Genomic DNA, 17,457 nt, shown 5'->3' on the forward strand with positions numbered 1-17,457 from the left:
AGGGGAAAGGGAAAAATAACACAAGGGGGAGAAATGAATTACAGTAGGGGGGTAGAGAGAGAAGAGGGGAGTGGAGGGGAGGGGGGATAGTAGAGGATAGGAAAGGCAGCAGAATACAACAGACACTAGTATGGCAATGTGTAAATCAATGGAAGTGTAACTGATGTGATTCTGCAATTTGTATAAGGGGTAAAAATGGGAGTTCATAACCCACTTGAATCAAAGTGTGAAATATGATATATCAAGAACTATGTAATGTTTTGAACAACCAACAATAAAAAATAAAATAAAATAAATAAAATAAAACTAGTTGCCAATATACTTTAAAAATGTATTAATATGTTCCCCCATCTCCCATCCTACTGTGATCCTTATAAACCTTTTTCAAGGATGTTAACTCCAGTATTATGTCTAGAATATTGTTTTTTTCTTCATCAAAAACTGACAGTAGACAAAAATGAAAATAAAAATTTAAGTCTTGTTTATACAGAATAAAAACAGTTCAGACCATAAGAGAGGAAAATTAGATTACAAGAATTCACCTTTTAAAAAATCACAGCTCTTCTGCAAAAGGTGTACTTTTTATTCCTTAATCTATGATCACTTAATCACTATTTCAGTGATTAAGGGACTCTGAACTGCTAAGCAAACCATGACATATTTTGTATGCATAGAAGACATTTTATGTGCATAAGATAGGTAATACTTTGACAAATTCACTTTTAAATGTTTTCGACATCAGCTGCTTAAAACTAATTACAACAAAATGACCTCTTACTCAACGGAGACACAGAGAGTGACCTTGGACATGATTAAACACAGAAAAAACATGCAGAAACCTCTGGGTCTGGCATTGTGGGCTACAGAATGCATCCTGAGTTTGTCTGAGGTGATGTGTAGACCTTTAACTATATTAGAGTTCATTCACTACAGTTCTTTCCATTGTGCACTTTTTTCATTGAATTTAATCCTTTGGAGTGATTCCTGCAATAGGAGTCTTTAGTATATTGGAAGTACCATAGAAGAGAGTAAGATTCCCGTAATTCCCATAAGCCTAATCATGTTTCTTCTTTAGAAAGTGTAAGATGCATGGCCATCACCCAAGTGAGCTGCTCTTCAGTGACCACTGGGTCATGTAACTTGTCCTTACATGCTCAGGAGAGCCAGCCCACATATGAGCAATGGTAATGGTGTAATAATTTATTTCTAATCAGGAAAACAGTATTTCAGTTTTTGACTCATCTTGATTTATATATACACCCTTAGGTCTATACAGATAAAAGTATAAGAATATGATCATTTCTGTTCTTTGCAAAGTACTCAGGACTCTAAAAGAAACTTCACAAGCTGACTAAATACCCATTTTCATACCAATTTATAAATTCAAAAGGTCTCCAAAAAGAAAAAGGAGATACTATTTTCAGCAATCAGTTTTGGATTGGGAGCACTTCTGCCACTCGAAATTTTAATGGTTTTCTCCTTAGGTTTTAAATTCCTTTTACACATTTGTGACATTAGAGACCCTAATAAAATCTTCACTTTAGCTGGCTAGCTCTCTATACATTCATGTGCGTGTGCACATACACATACACACACAATATGTAATGCTTTCTGGTTTACTTCAAGAAGAAGAATGAAAATGTTTATGCCATTTACCAGTTCTTATGCAGACTGGTATAAGACTTTTGGTGAATTTCATGAAAACATTTAAGAGTGCAGTAATTTCCCAAAATTTAGTATTTAAATGAAAAATCGGGTCCAAACTGGGCCTATTATATTGACTTCTAATTATGTCATGCACTACTTAACTGGAACAGCCTACCTTTGAAAAGAGGGCTTTTCCAGTCTTAAGGTCAGAGATAGAGTCAACATTCCAAACAATAAATACAAAAATATTTTTCAGTTGGGAATTCTAATACTTCTGTGTCCTCAACAACATTGAATACTGTAGAGTGTCTGATACACCTCACTAAGCACCAACAAAAGAGATAAGCCCCAAACCTGGTTTTCAAGAAACTTACCATCTTTTGTGAGATAAAAATATAAATAGGACATTCTAGGATTTTTAAATTACAAACTTTACCAGAGTAGAATGTAAAAAGACAGCAGTTAGACGTTTTCAACTGACTTTAAACATTAAAGGCAAAAAGCCAAATACATTGAGTGAAGTCCAGCTCAATATGATAATCAAGTGAACCATGCTTTAGAACCCAAGAAGTTTTCCTATCACCCCAGGAACAGTGAACTAGAGATCCTCCAGATCAGTTAAATCCACAGCCACTTTCAAGAACAGGGTGTCATCTTTAATGTAGGTGTTCTTCGCATTCTCCAAAGTGGAATGAGCCACAAAGCGGGGACAGCCAGATGCAATGTTCATCTCCCCATCAGGTCTTTTAAAGCTGCTGCTATTGGGGTCAGCTTTGAAGGTCTCCATTATGTGGTTCTTTTTGCCACTTTGGTCCAGAAGCATCAGAGTTACCCTCTGCTTAAATGGCCACTGCAAGAGTGAGTCAAACTCTCCTCGCATCACCACAAAGTACAGGGACAGGTGGGTTCCCTTGCCAGACCCATCCCCATTCAGGTATGCTCTGGCACAGAGCCTATAGCCACAGCGGCTGGTGTAGAAGGGTTGACTGAAGATGGACACTATGTGCCCGTCCACTGCCTCCTTCTTCTTCATCTTGTAGTCTGTCACCTTCCAAATGAGCTTTCCATTATAGCAGGCACCCTCCAGCAGTTTAAATCGCTCTTCATTTTTATTCAACTGTGCTTTATGAATATTAATGTGTGCATCATGTTTGTTAGTCTCCCCTTCTAAAACAACTGCAAAGGAAACAAACAAAAGGTTTCATCGCCTAAGAAGTTTCTTTAAAATTTGCCCAAAGTGGAATTTTATTACCTGAAGAGAAACAATAAAATTCTGACTCCTAACGATGGACTGAATTCAATGCCCATAAATGAACCACTTATATTAATAATATTAACTCAGTGAACAGTAAGTCTTTGCAAACAAAACAAAACAAAACACACATACACAAAGAAATGTGTGTGTGTGTGTGTGTGTGTGTGTGTGTGTGTTTTTAATCTGGGGACTGAGCCCATGAGTGCTTGGCTTAATCACTGAGCCATATCCAGTTCTTTTTAATTTTTTTTTTTTTTATTTTAAGACAGTGTTTTGCAAAGTTGCTTAGGGCCTGGCTAAGGGCCTGCTTAGGACCTTTTGCTGAGGTTGGCTTTGAACTCATGATCCTCCTGCTTCATCCTTCCTGAGTCACTGAGATTTCAGGCATGAACGCCTTGCTAAGAATGTGTACTCTTAAAAGGCTTGCCAAAGTGTAGATCAAACACTGCATTTGCATAGCATGAATTGACATGGTGAGTCCCATACTCTTCTAATCAGAACTCTTTTAAATAGCCAAACTCTTCTGGTTTTTTGACATCTAAAAATCATCTTATCACATTCTCCCTTAACTTTCTCATTTTCCACTTTCCTTAAAAATCACCACTCCCTGTTCTTGGAATTTCCTGGCCCATTTCTACCCCTTGCTGTTTCCCTCCCCATTCAAGCCTCCCTCATTTTTGCCTGAGCAGCCAGAATCTCACACTCCTTTTTTACAAATAATAAATTCAGCCATTATTTATCCTGGAGAGATGTGATTATTCTACAAGATGTTTGCTTGTGTCATGCATACATGCCGATAAATGAATCACCAAAAGAGAAGTAAAATATTAGACATACCTAATCTTTGATCATTGGTTTCTAATAGGGTAATTTTCTGTTTCATCGTATCAATCGCTTCCATCAAAGGCCTTAGGTCAAATTTATTTTGTTGCTGGTTAACCATTTGTAATAACTGACGCACTTGAGCTTCTAGCCAAGCAGACTTGTCCATGTGACTGGCAAGAACCTTTCAGCAGAAAATGGATCATAACGTTAAAATAACTTTTAAGTCAATATTTTAGTGATGTGTTGAGATTAAAATCTTTCAACTCAAAACATTTGTTACTTAATCAATTAATGAAATGAAAAATACACAATTCAGAAAAATCAATGAGGACTTCAGAGAGACAAGCTCCTAATTACCTTCCTCCTCCTCTCTTATCCCAACTACTGTTCCAAATCTTTGAACCTTTCTTCTTAATTTTTACTCCTCCTCCAGTTTTTCTGTGCTTGTTTCTCTAACCCATATTTATATGTCTTTCTCTGGTTGTCTCTCCTCTTGCCTTATCACTTCCTTCTCTTAGATGCTGCTTTCTAGATTCACTCCTGCTCTGCTAGAAGGCAGAGGGTCCTGCAAACAGACCCACCTATTCCAGCCTGAGCACTGCAAGTGGAACTGAAGGCCTGAAGAGACCTAAATGTTTAATTGTTCTCTTGGGTGAAAGAGATGAAATAAAACTACCTTGTCCTAAGTGCCTTCATTCTAACTGGTTGGTCTTTGTATTAAACCAATACCAGAATTGAGAAAGTAACATATAATGTATTACTTTTTTCCTGGACACAAATATTTATACACACATAAACATGCAAATATATGTATATGTAAATATACACACATATTATACACACACAAATTAAATATGCTGACTAAGTATGAAAATTATATGGCCTAGATTTCTAGGTTTTCTGGGATAAACTAGATTTCAAATATACTAATCATTCTATATGTCTTGAAATCTTTCACTCTGAATTTTTAATCATGTTGAAGACATTATTCATTAGGAATCCATGTGTGATTATTTAACATTCATGATTTACAAAGTAATTTTGTTCTATATTTTAATGATGCTTAAAGCATTTTCTCTCCAAGGGAATAGTTTCACTTTGTTCCCTACAAAATGCAGAACTACAGATGCTCTCAAAGAATTTGAAATAAAATAATACTCACCCAACATTAATTAAAACCCTAATTCCCTAAGTTATATGAAAGTATTATATAAATATTAAATTTATTGACATTTCTACATGTGGTGGGCTTATGAAAAAGATGATCTTTATTAGGAAATAAATACTGAAGCACGAAGAGGTAAAAGTTTGTAATATTTGTAGTGCATTCCCAATGGTTCAGAAAGAAAAAACTCACACACGTGTGTGCACACACACACACTTGCTGGAGGGGGAAAGGTGCAAATGAAGCAAATGGGACAAAACATTGACAATGGATGAATCTGGGCAGAGGATATGTTATTTGCACCATCTTATTCTTATTGTATATCTATATATTTAAAATTATTTCCACTTTAAAAGCTCAAAGAAAAAGCCAGATATTTGCATTGAGTAAAAAGGCCATTTCTCACCTGGATATTTGAGAGAAAGCTTCCATTTTTGCCAAATAACTGTGAAAACTGCTTGAATTCCTTTTCAAATGTCTTTACAGTTTCTGCTAGCTTCTGGATTTTACTTTCTTTTTGTTCTAGGCTCTTATATAAGTCAGAAATCTAGTAACAGGGATGTGAATGAGAAAAAATGAGGTCATTAAAATGTATATATTCCGGCTAAAACAGTCCTTGCAGTTAGGAATGTGTTTCTAGGAAAAATATACATAAATTCTAGGAAAACATTTGCAGGTGGTTTCTAAAAATCGGACCCACAGAATTTCTCATCAGCTTGTTCTATACTTAACCTATTATGATGGTTCATCTAATAAAATGACATCACTTAGCTGAATTTACTGAACTTGTTCACTTCACCCATTCAAGTACACACTTACTAAACAACCAGAGTACTGATCACCATACCACATTATATATTATGTATATAATATATAATGTATATGTAATAATAACATATGTAATATAAATAACATATATGTATATAAATAAGTTATATATTATATACATAATATTTAACGTATATGTAATTTACATTATATATTATATGTACATGATTTTAAAGTATTTTTTTCCTATATTTTAGTAATGTTTAAAGCATTTTCTTCCCAATTTCTATCATACCCTTATATTTATTAGCTCTTTTAATCTTCAAAGAACCCTATAAGTTAAGGTGCAAATATTTGTTCCACTTTTTTTTAAGAAGATAAAACAGAAGAGGGTTTAAGTAACCCTCCCAGCATATGAACTAGGAAGTAGTAGGCAAAACAAACGAGTAGTCCGTTTACTTAGAATTTGTAATCTATTTGAGGGAAACAACCAGAAACTTAAAAGCAATCCTAGACAACCCTTCTCTTATCCTCACATCCATTCAATCTGGAATGTTTGCCAACTTTTAACTCCTAAAACACAAGACTACAAACAAAAAAGTTCTTAAAACCATTTCTCACTTCCTCTCATTTCAACCTTCATTATTTCTCACCTGAGCTGTGACAAACAGCTTCCTAACTGGGCCTACATTACACCTTCTACCCTGACATATACCAGGAAGTTCTGTGGGAACTGGATTGATGAAGATTTCACAGTCCACTGTAACTCCAGCGACTGAATGGGTATAGGTGCTTGGTAAATATTTGTTTAATAAATGAGTGCATGAATGCTCTCCTTGTCTTTAGTCAATTCATGCTCCATACTGTGACCAGAATATTAAGAGATAAATCTGATCTCATGCCTTCCCCACTTAAAATGTGTGTTCTTCTTTTACAGGTTACACTGGGCCCCCTACTTGATCTGCCCCTGGCTATGCTTTTGGGCTCATGCCCATCAGAACCTAAGTTCAACCTGGCCATCAAGATTACACAACTCCTAGTTCCCATCAGTCCCTGCTCACTCAAACACTTCCATCTTCATCTAAAACTTTTTAAGTTGGCAGCTTTTTAAGCTGCCATTCAAGGGTACATCTTCTCAGAAATATTTCCTGACCAATACTATCTACTCAGATTACCCTATCTACATAATACTCTATCTACATTCCTATGTATAACTTATCCTTACCACTCTTACAATTTGCTTTTGTTGTTGTTTTGTTCCTTTTACTCCACTAAACTGTTTCTTGAGGCTATATCTCATTCATTTATCACCAGGGCCTAGCACAGTCCTGGCACACAGAAGGTACTGCATGTGTGCCTAATGAATGCATGCTTAAACTATCATAACAAGCTCTTGACCTTGGGCCTCAGAATCTTCTTTGTAGACCACTGGGGCAGATTTCTACTTAGAACCAAAGCAAAGTCAGCATCCCTTCTCCCTGCCATCACTTCTAACCTTATCCTGTCCTTGTGGAGTCCATCTCATTAATGATTATTAATAATAATTCCTATGTTCCCCACCTTCCAAGCTTACAGCAATCCCTTTCAACCTCAGAATGTCTCTCCATGCTCCCTCGTCATCCCATTCACATGAGCCTTCACCACCACCACCTCTAGCATCTTGCCTCCACTTAATGCTTATTATGTACCAGGCACTGTACTCAGAGCTTAAATAGAGTATGTCAAAGTATGTCAAAGAGAGAAGGAAGGAAAAAAAACCATTAAACACCTACTGCATGCCAGGTAAGAACTGAAAAGTGTGTGGACAGGCTATGGTGAGGCTGTAAAGTACACCATGAAGCACACTGGATTTAAAGTCAGAAGAGATGGACTTGAGATTGAATTCTACTACCTATCAGTTACAAACACATCAACATTTCTTTGAGCTTGGTTACATCATCTCTTGAATAAGGAGGTTGTACCTTAAGATCTCAAAATTACCTTCCAGTCCTAAGGTTCTATAATCCTATGAGCCTGTCTGGCCACTGGTAGAAAAACATCTATCTCCAAACAACTTATACTGAACAGAGAAGAATGTAAAAGTAGCAAAATAAAACAGGCAAACCCCAGCAATTCCATGGCCTCCCTTTATCTGTGAATTCGTGAAGACTTACCTGTTCTTCTAATTGAAAGTTCTTTTCTAAAACCAGAAGCATGTGTTCCCGCAAGGCTGAATGTTCATGCTCCTGCAGGTTCCCCCGCTTATCCTTCAAGATTAAGAGAAAAAGAAGTCCAGTGACTGAGAGGCTCCAAAAATAAGAAAAGCAGTGGAATATTTTGCTAATGCAGAAGCTTAGCAACTTTGCTTGCTATAAGAGTTGAAATATGCAACCCTCTCTAGGTGGGTTGCTGGAAAACTGACTCCACCAAGTCTCTTTTCCAGCTTTGGGGTTCTATAGTACCCATGAGGCAATCTTAAACTTACTTACACAGAGAATCTTTACCCTATATATAACATAAATGAGATGCTATTTCTTTTTTTTCTATTTATCTCATTCTGCTTATGAGATGCATAATATTCTAAAATATGAATATATAATTATATAGTTGGTCCTCTATTGATAAACTCAAAGGTTGTTGTGTTGGGGAGTTTGCTATACAAACAATGCTACAATATGCACTGTTGTGTGTGTGTGTTTGTATATGTGTGTGATCACTGTACACTTAAGAAAAGATTTCTGTAATAAATTCTTAGTAGAAGAATTGCAGGGTTAATATATGGGTTCTTTGTGTGTGTTGTATGTGTGTGTGTGTGTGTATGTGTGTGATGCTTGGGATTGAACCCAGGGCCATGTGCATGTCAGGCAAGCACTCTACCAATTGAACTATATGCTCAGCCTTGGGTTAATTTCTAATTTTCATAGATATAATAAAACTACCCTTGAAAACAACTACATACTATAATTTTTTTAGTCTTTGTCAATTTTTTTTTTGAGAAAGTGAGAGAGGGGAGAGAAGAGAGAGAGAGAGAGAATTTTTAATATTTATTTTTTAGTTCTCGGCAGACACAACATCTTTGTTGGTATGTGGTGCTGAGGATCGAACCCGGGTCGCACGCATGCCAGGCGAGCGCGCTACCGCTTGAGCCACATCCCCAGCCCTAGTCTTTGTCAATTTGATGGTGAAATTATATTTCCTGTTATATTTATGTAAGAGTGAAATTGAGCACCTCTTCTTACATCTATAAGTCAACTGGATTTTTTTTCTGAAATTGCTCATTTTTTCCTTTGCCTACTTTCCTATTAAGTTGAATAACTTATTCATATGTAATAATTATTTGTATAATAAAGAAAACAACTCCCATTTTTTTTGGTCTAGTCATGTTGGAGATTCTCCCGCCTCTCCAAATTTGTGGTTTGCCATTTGACGTTATTATTTATGGTATTTTAGAAATCCAACACACTCAGAAGTTTTAAATATTTGTGATTAAATTTAAAAAATGACGACTTCTGGGCCATGGGTGGTGGTACACACCTGTAATCCCAGGAGGCTGAGGCAGGAGGATCTTGAGTTCAAAGCCAGCCTCAGCAATTTAGCAAGATGCTAATCAACTATATGAGACCCTGTATCTAAATAAATATGAAAAAGGACTGAGGATGTGGCTCAGTGGTTAAGTGATCCCACCCCCCAAAAAAGATGATTTCTGATGTTATACTTAGTCATCTAAGAAAGGGCTTCTTTATTTTAGGGAATGAAAAAATTCAGCCTGGTGTAAAGGCACACACCTGTAATCCCAGTCTCAGCCACTTAGTGAGTCTCTGTCTCAAAATAAAAAGTAAAAAGTGCTTGAGATATAGCTCAGATGTAGAACACGCCTGGGTTCAATCCCCAGTACCTCCCCCTCCAAAAAAAAAGAAGAAAAAAATCCACTCATCTTTTTTCTAGTATTTTTAGAATTTTTAAAATAAACTTTATTTTGGATTTAGATTTTCAGAAAACCTGGAATGATAATACAAAGCAAGATATATTTAAATGTCTACAACTTTGATCCATTTGAAATCTGTTTAAAGAACTGAAGTAGAGATCAGACTCCATTTTCTTTTATTTTTAATTTGATACATAATTTATTGAAGAATTGTTTTGAAGGCATTTAAAAAGTAACAAAAGTAAAAATAAATTTTCAAAGCAATAAAAAAATCTATAAAATAAATTTTAAACATGATTTTAAGTCACTTTTCTTCAAAATGATTGGTGATATATAGAAGTACCATAAAACCAAGATTTGTAATGATGGGATGCTGGAAGGTTCCAAAAGGTGATGAAGAAAGTAGAGCCAGAATTAGAAATTATTACTATGATGGTTAATATTATGTGTCAACCTGACTGAGCTATGGTGCCTAATTGTTTGGTCAAAACTCATCTAGGCGTTGCTGTGAAGGTATTTTTGTAGTTGTGATTAACACAATTGGTAGACCTTAAGTGAATATTACCCATGTGCAATGTGGATGGGTCCCATCCAATCAGTTGAAGGCCTTACCAGCAAAGAATTAAGATTCCTGAAGAAGCGCTGCTTCTAAAGACTACAACACAGAAATTCCAGTGCAAGTTTCCAGATCACTGGCCTGCCTAACCCCCACAACTGCAGGAGCCAATTCCTTAAAAGAAATTCTACCCCATGTGTGTGTGTTTATATATTAAGTTCTGCTTCTCTGGAGAAACCTAATCTCAAAGTTCTCAAAATTCTATGTCCTTATACATCCTAAATGAAATCAATGAGTATAATGGACTCACCAAGTGAGTTTCAGAATAGAATGCAAGGAAGAAAAAGACATCTCCTAGGGCTGGGGTTGCAGCTCAGTAGTGGTACAGTGCTTGCCTCACATGTGTAGGCGCTGGGTTCGATTCTCAGAACCACATATAAGGAAATTAAATAAGGGTCCATCAACAGCTAAAAAATATTAAAAAAAAAAAAAGACATCCCATACCTTTACAGTACAGCCATAGTGCTTAAAAGGACAGTCTTGTTCGGCTTCAGGACACACAGCCAGATGTTCATTCACCTGCAAAATAGACAACCTTCAGCTACAGAGACTCGCCTCCGATTATTCAACTGTCTGGTATAACTGCAGGGAGTCAGGGGTGGCTTGGGAGGAATGGAGGAACCGGGGAAAGGAGAGAAGCTGGTAAAAGCTGGGATGAAATCTAAGAGTTCTTAGAGCAAAGAAAAGGGAAGATAGACACACATTTACCATGGGCCTTTGCCTATGGAATTTTGTCAAACACCACAATGATTGATTGCTTAAAACTTATCTTACATAGAATCTACAGAGAGGACTATTTAATCACCTTAGTTCTTGGAATAATCTGCAAACACTTGTTGGGACAAGATACCGGGTACTCAGGACACAAGTTTTCTTCATGATTCTGAAAGAGAGAAAGTGATGAAAAACAGAGAAAGTCTCTTTTGTGGCCTCACAGTGATTGAAGGCTTGTCTCTTTGGGGATATATTTCATGTGTCTTGCTCTCCACAGGAAGTTATGGCTTAGTTCCAAAAAAGTTTGCTTTCTGAGTGAAAATGAATTCAATTTAAAATTTAAATTTGTTGATTATTCCAAAAGAAGGTCAGAGGGCATGGGGTTCAAAGAAGGCAGCCTGGGGAATTACCAGTGTAGCTGCTCTGGCACATGTGAAAGGTACCCGTGGTCTCTTTTGCCTGCCTACATCCAGCCTCTACAGCTAGATCACACAATCTGGAGTGTAGCCATCCGAGTCACTTCCCTGTGATCCAGGCTTCACGCCACTCCATCCACACTCACACACGGCAGGTGTTCAAGTGCTATTTTTGCCAGTGATCAGTGAACAGAGTCCTGCCAGCAAGAGCCTTTCGAACTCAGATAATCTCACTCTATAGACCTGATTCTGTACATAAATAAATGCAGAAATGTGCTTCTGGTATCCCACCTGCCTCACTGCAACCACTCGGAACACAGCCCCACAGAGACGACTGTGCTTCTTACCTGTAGGTTGATCACTACCACATCCTTTTTGCAATAAAGGCATTTTTCCTCTCGAAACTGACAGTATGCGCTCAAATGCTCCTTCAGGTCTTTCCGGAGGACTGCTTCCCGACAGTTCTTGTTAGAACACTGCACAGCTTGAAGCAAGCACTGCTGAAGGTGGTCCTGTGAGGGGTAACAACAGGCTGCAGAACAGGGTGGTGGGAAGGACCAGCTGGAGGTCCAGTGAGGGCAAGAGAAGAGGGGCGCAGCTGGGCAGGAAGACTGGCACAGGGGAGGAGGGGGCAACGTTTCCCCGGCTGTCCCTGAGGCCACCCACTGCATCTGCTAAGGACAGGACATGGAGAGGGCTGCTGGGACCTGAGCTCTGAAAGCTAGCCTTGTCTAGTGGGAATCAGGAGAAGAGAAGGGAAATTCATATCCCATTTGTTTTAGGTGATCTAGGAATCTGCTCATTTTCTCAGGTCAGTCCTGGGATATTTTCCTTAGGTTTGCCAATTAACTTGCCAGTTCTTTGAGGACATTTTTTGTTTCTTTTGTTTCGCCATCCCCAGCACCTCATGCTGGTTTGTGCATAGCAAATGGTAAAAGACAGAAGCAAAAGAAGGAAGGAGAAAGGGGCATCTCCTAACTCAATGAAGGAAAGTAAAGAACTAAGAAGAAGGAAAGGAAGGTGTTCTAGAAGTGGTTAAAAGAGAGAGAGAGAAGAAAACATGAGTTCATGGGCCAAAGGTAACAGGAATGGTCAGACTTATAAAATCAGGAAATATTCTTGCTGGGCACGGTGGTGCACACCTGTCCCAGTGGTTCAGGAGGCTGAGGCAGGAGGATCGTCAGTTCAAAGCCAGCCTCAGCAAAAGCAAGGTGCTAAGCAACTCAGTGAGACCCTGTCTCTAAATAAAATACAAAATAGAGCTGGGGATGGGGCTCAGTGGTCAAGTGCCCCTGAGTTCAATCCCTGGCACCTTCCCCCACCAAAAAAAAAAAAAAAAATCAGGAAATATTCTTAACTAGAACCTTAGAGATTAAGGACATGATAGTGTTCATTTTACGGTTCTTCATGTTCCAGATTTTTAAAAGCAGGCATATCTCAATAAAAACCATTAGATCATTGCAAATTCTTGTGATGCTGACAAGGTACCAAAACCTTAGTGAGCTTGTCTCCCTGTAAATCTGCTTCAGAGTTGGCAAGCTAAGGCCAACTGGCTGCATCTGGCCTGGCTACATGTCTTTGTAAATAAAGTTTTATTGAATGCCTGTTCATTCACATACTGTCTACAGCTGCTTGCTTCTAAAGTGGGAAGGCTGAGTAATTGAATAGAGACCACCTAGCCTGAAGAGCCCAAAATATTTACTGTCTATCTCTTAGCAGAAGCAGTGTGCTAACCCTTCTCTGAAGGAAAAGAGCAGCTTTTTTCAACAGCAGGATAAAGATGATAGCTATTTTTCTTTGCTTCTGATAATAAGAAACAAATGGTTCTTATTAATCAACATTGAGGGGCTGGGGATGTGGCTCAAGCGGCAGCGCGCTCGCCTTGCATGCGTGCGACCCGGGTTCGATCCTCAGCACCACATACCAACAAAGATGTTGTGTCCGCCGAGAACTAAAAAATAAATGTTAAAAATTCTCTCTCTCTCTCTCTCTCTCTCTCTCTCTCTCTCTCTCTCTCTCCTCTCTCCTCTCTCTTTAAAATAAATAAATAAATAAATAAAAAATAAAAAAAATCAACATTGAAATTTCCAAATTTCATTGAGACAACACACCCAGTCAATAGTCATCAAAATTCTGCTACCTGTAAGATCCTATACCTTGCCACACAAGGGGGAAGCAGACAAGAAATAAAAGGAAATTGGGTGGAAAGGAAAAAGTAATCTGATAGGGGAGGGACATTTCCAGATGGAGGTAGTTAGGGGTGACCTCTCTCATTTGCTTGCTCGCTCTCTCTCTCTCTCTCTCTCTCTCTCTCTCTCTCTCTTTTTTGGTTGGTACCAGGGACTGAACCCAGGGGCACTTAACCACTGAGACACATCCCCAGCCCTTTTTTATATTTTATTTAGAGACAGGGTCTTGCTGAGTTGTTTAGTGCCTCACTAAGCTGAGGGTGGCTTCAAACTTGTGATCCTTCTGTCTTAGCCTCTTGAGTCACTGGAATTACAGGTGTGCGCCGCCATCACGCCTAGCAGGAAATTAAAAACAAAACGAAACAAACAAACAGGTTGAAAGAAACTAGCCCCTGTTCTCTAGTAGCCTGTGGTCTGGTCACTATGGCTGTCTGATGGCACATTTGAGCCTAATTTTCTATACGGGCTTAGTGACAAGAAAGTTGGATCTGAGGCCTCCTTCTAGGCCCCACCATTTATAGCAAGTAGCCAAGAACCGTCACAGGAAAGCAAAAATATTCTGTGAGCCTCCAAAGCACTCCCTGGGTTAAGAAGGAAATCATTTACACATTTATTACCTCAGTGCCTGGGGGATTTGGAGGCTTGATAAAGAAAAGGCTGAATCATCTGAAATACTTGTTCCAAACTGTGTGGGTGTAAGGGGAAAATTTCAGCAGCCTCCAGGCAATTCCCTGGAAGCTGGTGATGCCTGAGTCTTCCCTCATTCAGTGTGATCAAACCTGATATGGGCCTGGCAGGGCCACTTTTCCAGCTTCCCATTAATAGCCTTCTCCCACAGAATGAAAGAAATTCGAATCTTTTCACCTACACTTCCCCTATATGCCAGGGGAAGTTGTTGGCATCTCATATCAATAGCTCACCTTTAAACCACATACTACTTCTTTCTGGTCTGTGTGATCTGCCTTGGGTCATAACTCTGCAGATCAGAGCCCACCCTCCACAACAACACACAGCAGATGCTTTCAGGGAGGGACCCTCACCATCATGCCTGGCTCTGACCTCAAGGACTCCAACTCCTTCAGTTACCCCCAAATGACACAGTCTTGTTTGTGCATTCGTTTTGCCTGGCATGTCCAACACCCTCTGTTTTGGCTCAGTGATCCCTACCAAGTAAAGCATGTACCCCCTGTGTCCTTCCTACACCTTGGTCCTTGGCAGCTATAGCACTGCCACTCACTGTATGACTCACTGGGAATCCTATGGGGCTAAGCCAGTGAATTCCTCTCTCATGCTGACCCAGGCACTGTGGCATCAACAGGTTTAACAAATGTTACTTAAAAGAAGGCAAAGGCAAACATTGGTCCTAAGTAATACCAACCTGGTATCGTCCCAGAATAACCTTGGCATTACATCCAGGAGCATTTTTGCAATATACGTATAAATTGAGAACTTCTCTTTTGCAGCAATTGTCTTTAAACACCTAAAAGATAAAGATGATAGGTCTTATTCCGATGCTGAACAGCAATGCAAATGAAGCTACTGTAAGTTTGATCTTCAAGTATATCTCTGAAGTCAGGTGGAAACTTCTAGTAGTTGGAATGGAAATATCACACTCACCACCACACTAAAAGAAAAGGCCATCTCAGATACATACATCCCACAAGGGAGGTAACTCAAGACTCAGTGCAAGAGGCTGCTACTGCTGGGAGAATCGCATAGTGAATCTGACCCCACACAGTAAAGGTTAGGAGGTGGAGCTGTGGCCAAGGGTGATGCTTTCAGCTTCCTGTCCCAGGGTAAATCAGAGAATGTCCCTGAAGCTGTGCTGACTTGCTATTCAGCACTAACCAGGAGTTGGCAAACTTTCTCTGTCAGACAGCAAATATTTTAAGCTTTGTAAGCCACATAACAACCATCTCTATTGCCTTATTTCAACTTTCGCACGCAATACTTACAGGAACAGACATGACTGTGTTTCAATAAAACATTTACAGACACTGAAATTTGAATTTCATATACTTTTCATGTGTCACAAAAATTACTCATTTTCTGATTTTTAAAGTAAATTTTTATTTTGAAATTCAACCCCTTTTTTAAAAAAACATAAAACCAAAAACCATTTTCCTAGCTAACAGATCATATGAAAACAGGTGGTGGGCTAAGTTTGCTCCAAGGTGTAGTATGCCAACCCCCCCACCCCCGCCCTAATCTTGTGGGTCAGACAGACATTAGGTATAGCACAGTCCTCTGAGAAGCATTTGCAAAACCCATCATAAAGAGTTTAGAGAAGAAGCAAGGACATCAGACCAGGTGCTTGGGAAGGCCCCAGAGAAAGTAAAGCTTGGACATCCTGCAACACAATATTAGAGGAAGAAAACTGAATCTAATTAAGGGAAAGCTTAAGAGAGAAGAGCTTCATGATCATAAATTATACAAGAGTTTCTTAGATACAACACCAAAAGAACAAGCAACCAAAGAAATTGGACTTAAAATCAAAATGATTAATTTTTGTGCTTCAAAGTACACCATCAAGAAAATGAAAACAACCTACAGAATGAGAGAAAAATATTTGCAAATCATATATCTGATAAGAAATTTGTATCCAGAATATACAAAGAACTTTTATAACTCAACAATTACAAATCACCCAATTAAAAAGGAGGCAAAGGAGAAACTGGGGATATAGCTCAGTTGGTAGAGTGCTTGCTTTGCATGCACAGGGCCCTGGGTTCAATCCTCAGCACTTAAAAAAAAAGAGAGAGAGAGAGAGAGAGAGGCAAAGGAATTGAATAGTCATTTTTGCCAATAAGCATATGAAAAGATACTATTAGCCAAGGGGGAAAAGCAATTAAAACCACAAATGAATTCACTTCACATACAAGGTAAGGCTATACTCAAAAAAGACAGAATAGCAAATTTTTATGAGGTCTGGAGAAATTAAAAAAACTAGATACAAGAGCCTATATATATACACATATATATCTATCACACACTACACACATATATAATATATATTCCATGTTTTATAATTATATCAAAATGAATTCTACTGTAATATATAACTTAAAAGAACCAATAAAGAAAAGGAAAAAGAGTGAATCAAAAAAAGAAAGAAAGAAAGAAATGGTTCAGTTGCTTTGGAAAAACACTCTGGCAGTTTTCATAATGTTAAACATAGAGTATGACCCAGTAATTCCATTCTTAGATAATTAAGAGAAATATATAGGAATACATAAACACTTGTATATGAATGTTTATAGCAGTATTACTCATTATAGTTCAAAAGGGAAACAACCCAAGTGTCCATTAGCTAATGAATGGACAAACAAAAGTGGTATATCTATACAAAGAAATGATATTCAGCAATAAAAATGAATTTGGTACTGATATGTTCTACAACATGGATGAACCTTGAAAACATTATGCTGTAAAATAACCCAGATACAAGAAGTCACATATTATGTGATTCTACTTATATAAAAATATCCAGAATAGAAAATCCATAGAAGCAGAAACTAGATTAGTAGTTTACAAGGGCTGGGGATGAGGGAGGGTGGGGAGTAACTACAGCACTGGACATGGGGTTGCTTCTTGGGGTAATGACAATATTCTAGAATTAGATACTATGGTAGCTTAATAACCTGTAAACACACTATAAACTACTGAACTCTACACTTTAATAGGTAAATTTCATGGTATGTGAATTATATCTCAATAAAGCTGTTAACAAACATATAATAAAAGGAAGTTTTAGGGATCAACCAGATGAAAAGGTGAAATCTAGGCAGGATGCTCTACTTCTCCCAGCAGCTTGGGGTGGCTAAAGCTAGTGTAGGAAGTGGGTGAGGAAGAAGCAGGAGAGGAGACCTGGGGGGGAGGTGTGGTCAGCAAAGACCCAGGCAAGCTTCTCTCAAATAGGGGTAGGAGGGTCTGACTTGACCCGAAAACAGAGAAATAG

At 38.3% G+C, this 17,457-nt stretch overlaps 1 protein-coding gene across 2 annotated transcripts in view; it reads right to left on the minus strand.

Moving 5' to 3' along the window:
- Window positions 1–458: 458 nt before the first annotated feature.
- Window positions 459–17,457, minus strand: part of Traf5 (TNF receptor associated factor 5) — a 43,133-nt gene continuing 26,134 nt past the window's right edge. The window contains exons 1-9 of one of the 2 annotated variants that reach the window (XM_026387537.2): window positions 15,117–15,172; window positions 14,878–14,979; window positions 11,658–11,822; window positions 10,986–11,063; window positions 10,625–10,699; window positions 7,814–7,906; window positions 5,299–5,439; window positions 3,740–3,908; window positions 459–2,823 (exon numbers count right to left, since the gene is read on the minus strand). In XM_026387537.2, coding sequence (XP_026243322.2) covers window positions 2,246–2,823; window positions 3,740–3,908; window positions 5,299–5,439; window positions 7,814–7,906; window positions 10,625–10,699; window positions 10,986–11,063; window positions 11,658–11,822; window positions 14,878–14,979; window positions 15,117–15,155 — 1,440 coding nt within the window. In that variant the 5' untranslated portion in view covers window positions 15,156–15,172 and the 3' untranslated portion in view covers window positions 459–2,245. Of the gene's footprint in view, window positions 2,824–3,739; window positions 3,909–5,298; window positions 5,440–7,813; window positions 7,907–10,624; window positions 10,700–10,985; window positions 11,064–11,657; window positions 11,823–14,877; window positions 14,980–15,116; window positions 15,173–17,457 lie in introns of those variants that run through there. The other variant, XM_026387536.2, reaches the window with a different exon arrangement.

Source organism: Urocitellus parryii, chromosome 9 (genome assembly GCF_045843805.1).
Source record: "Urocitellus parryii isolate mUroPar1 chromosome 9, mUroPar1.hap1, whole genome shotgun sequence".
NCBI classification, from domain to species: Eukaryota; Metazoa; Chordata; class Mammalia; order Rodentia; family Sciuridae; genus Urocitellus; species Urocitellus parryii.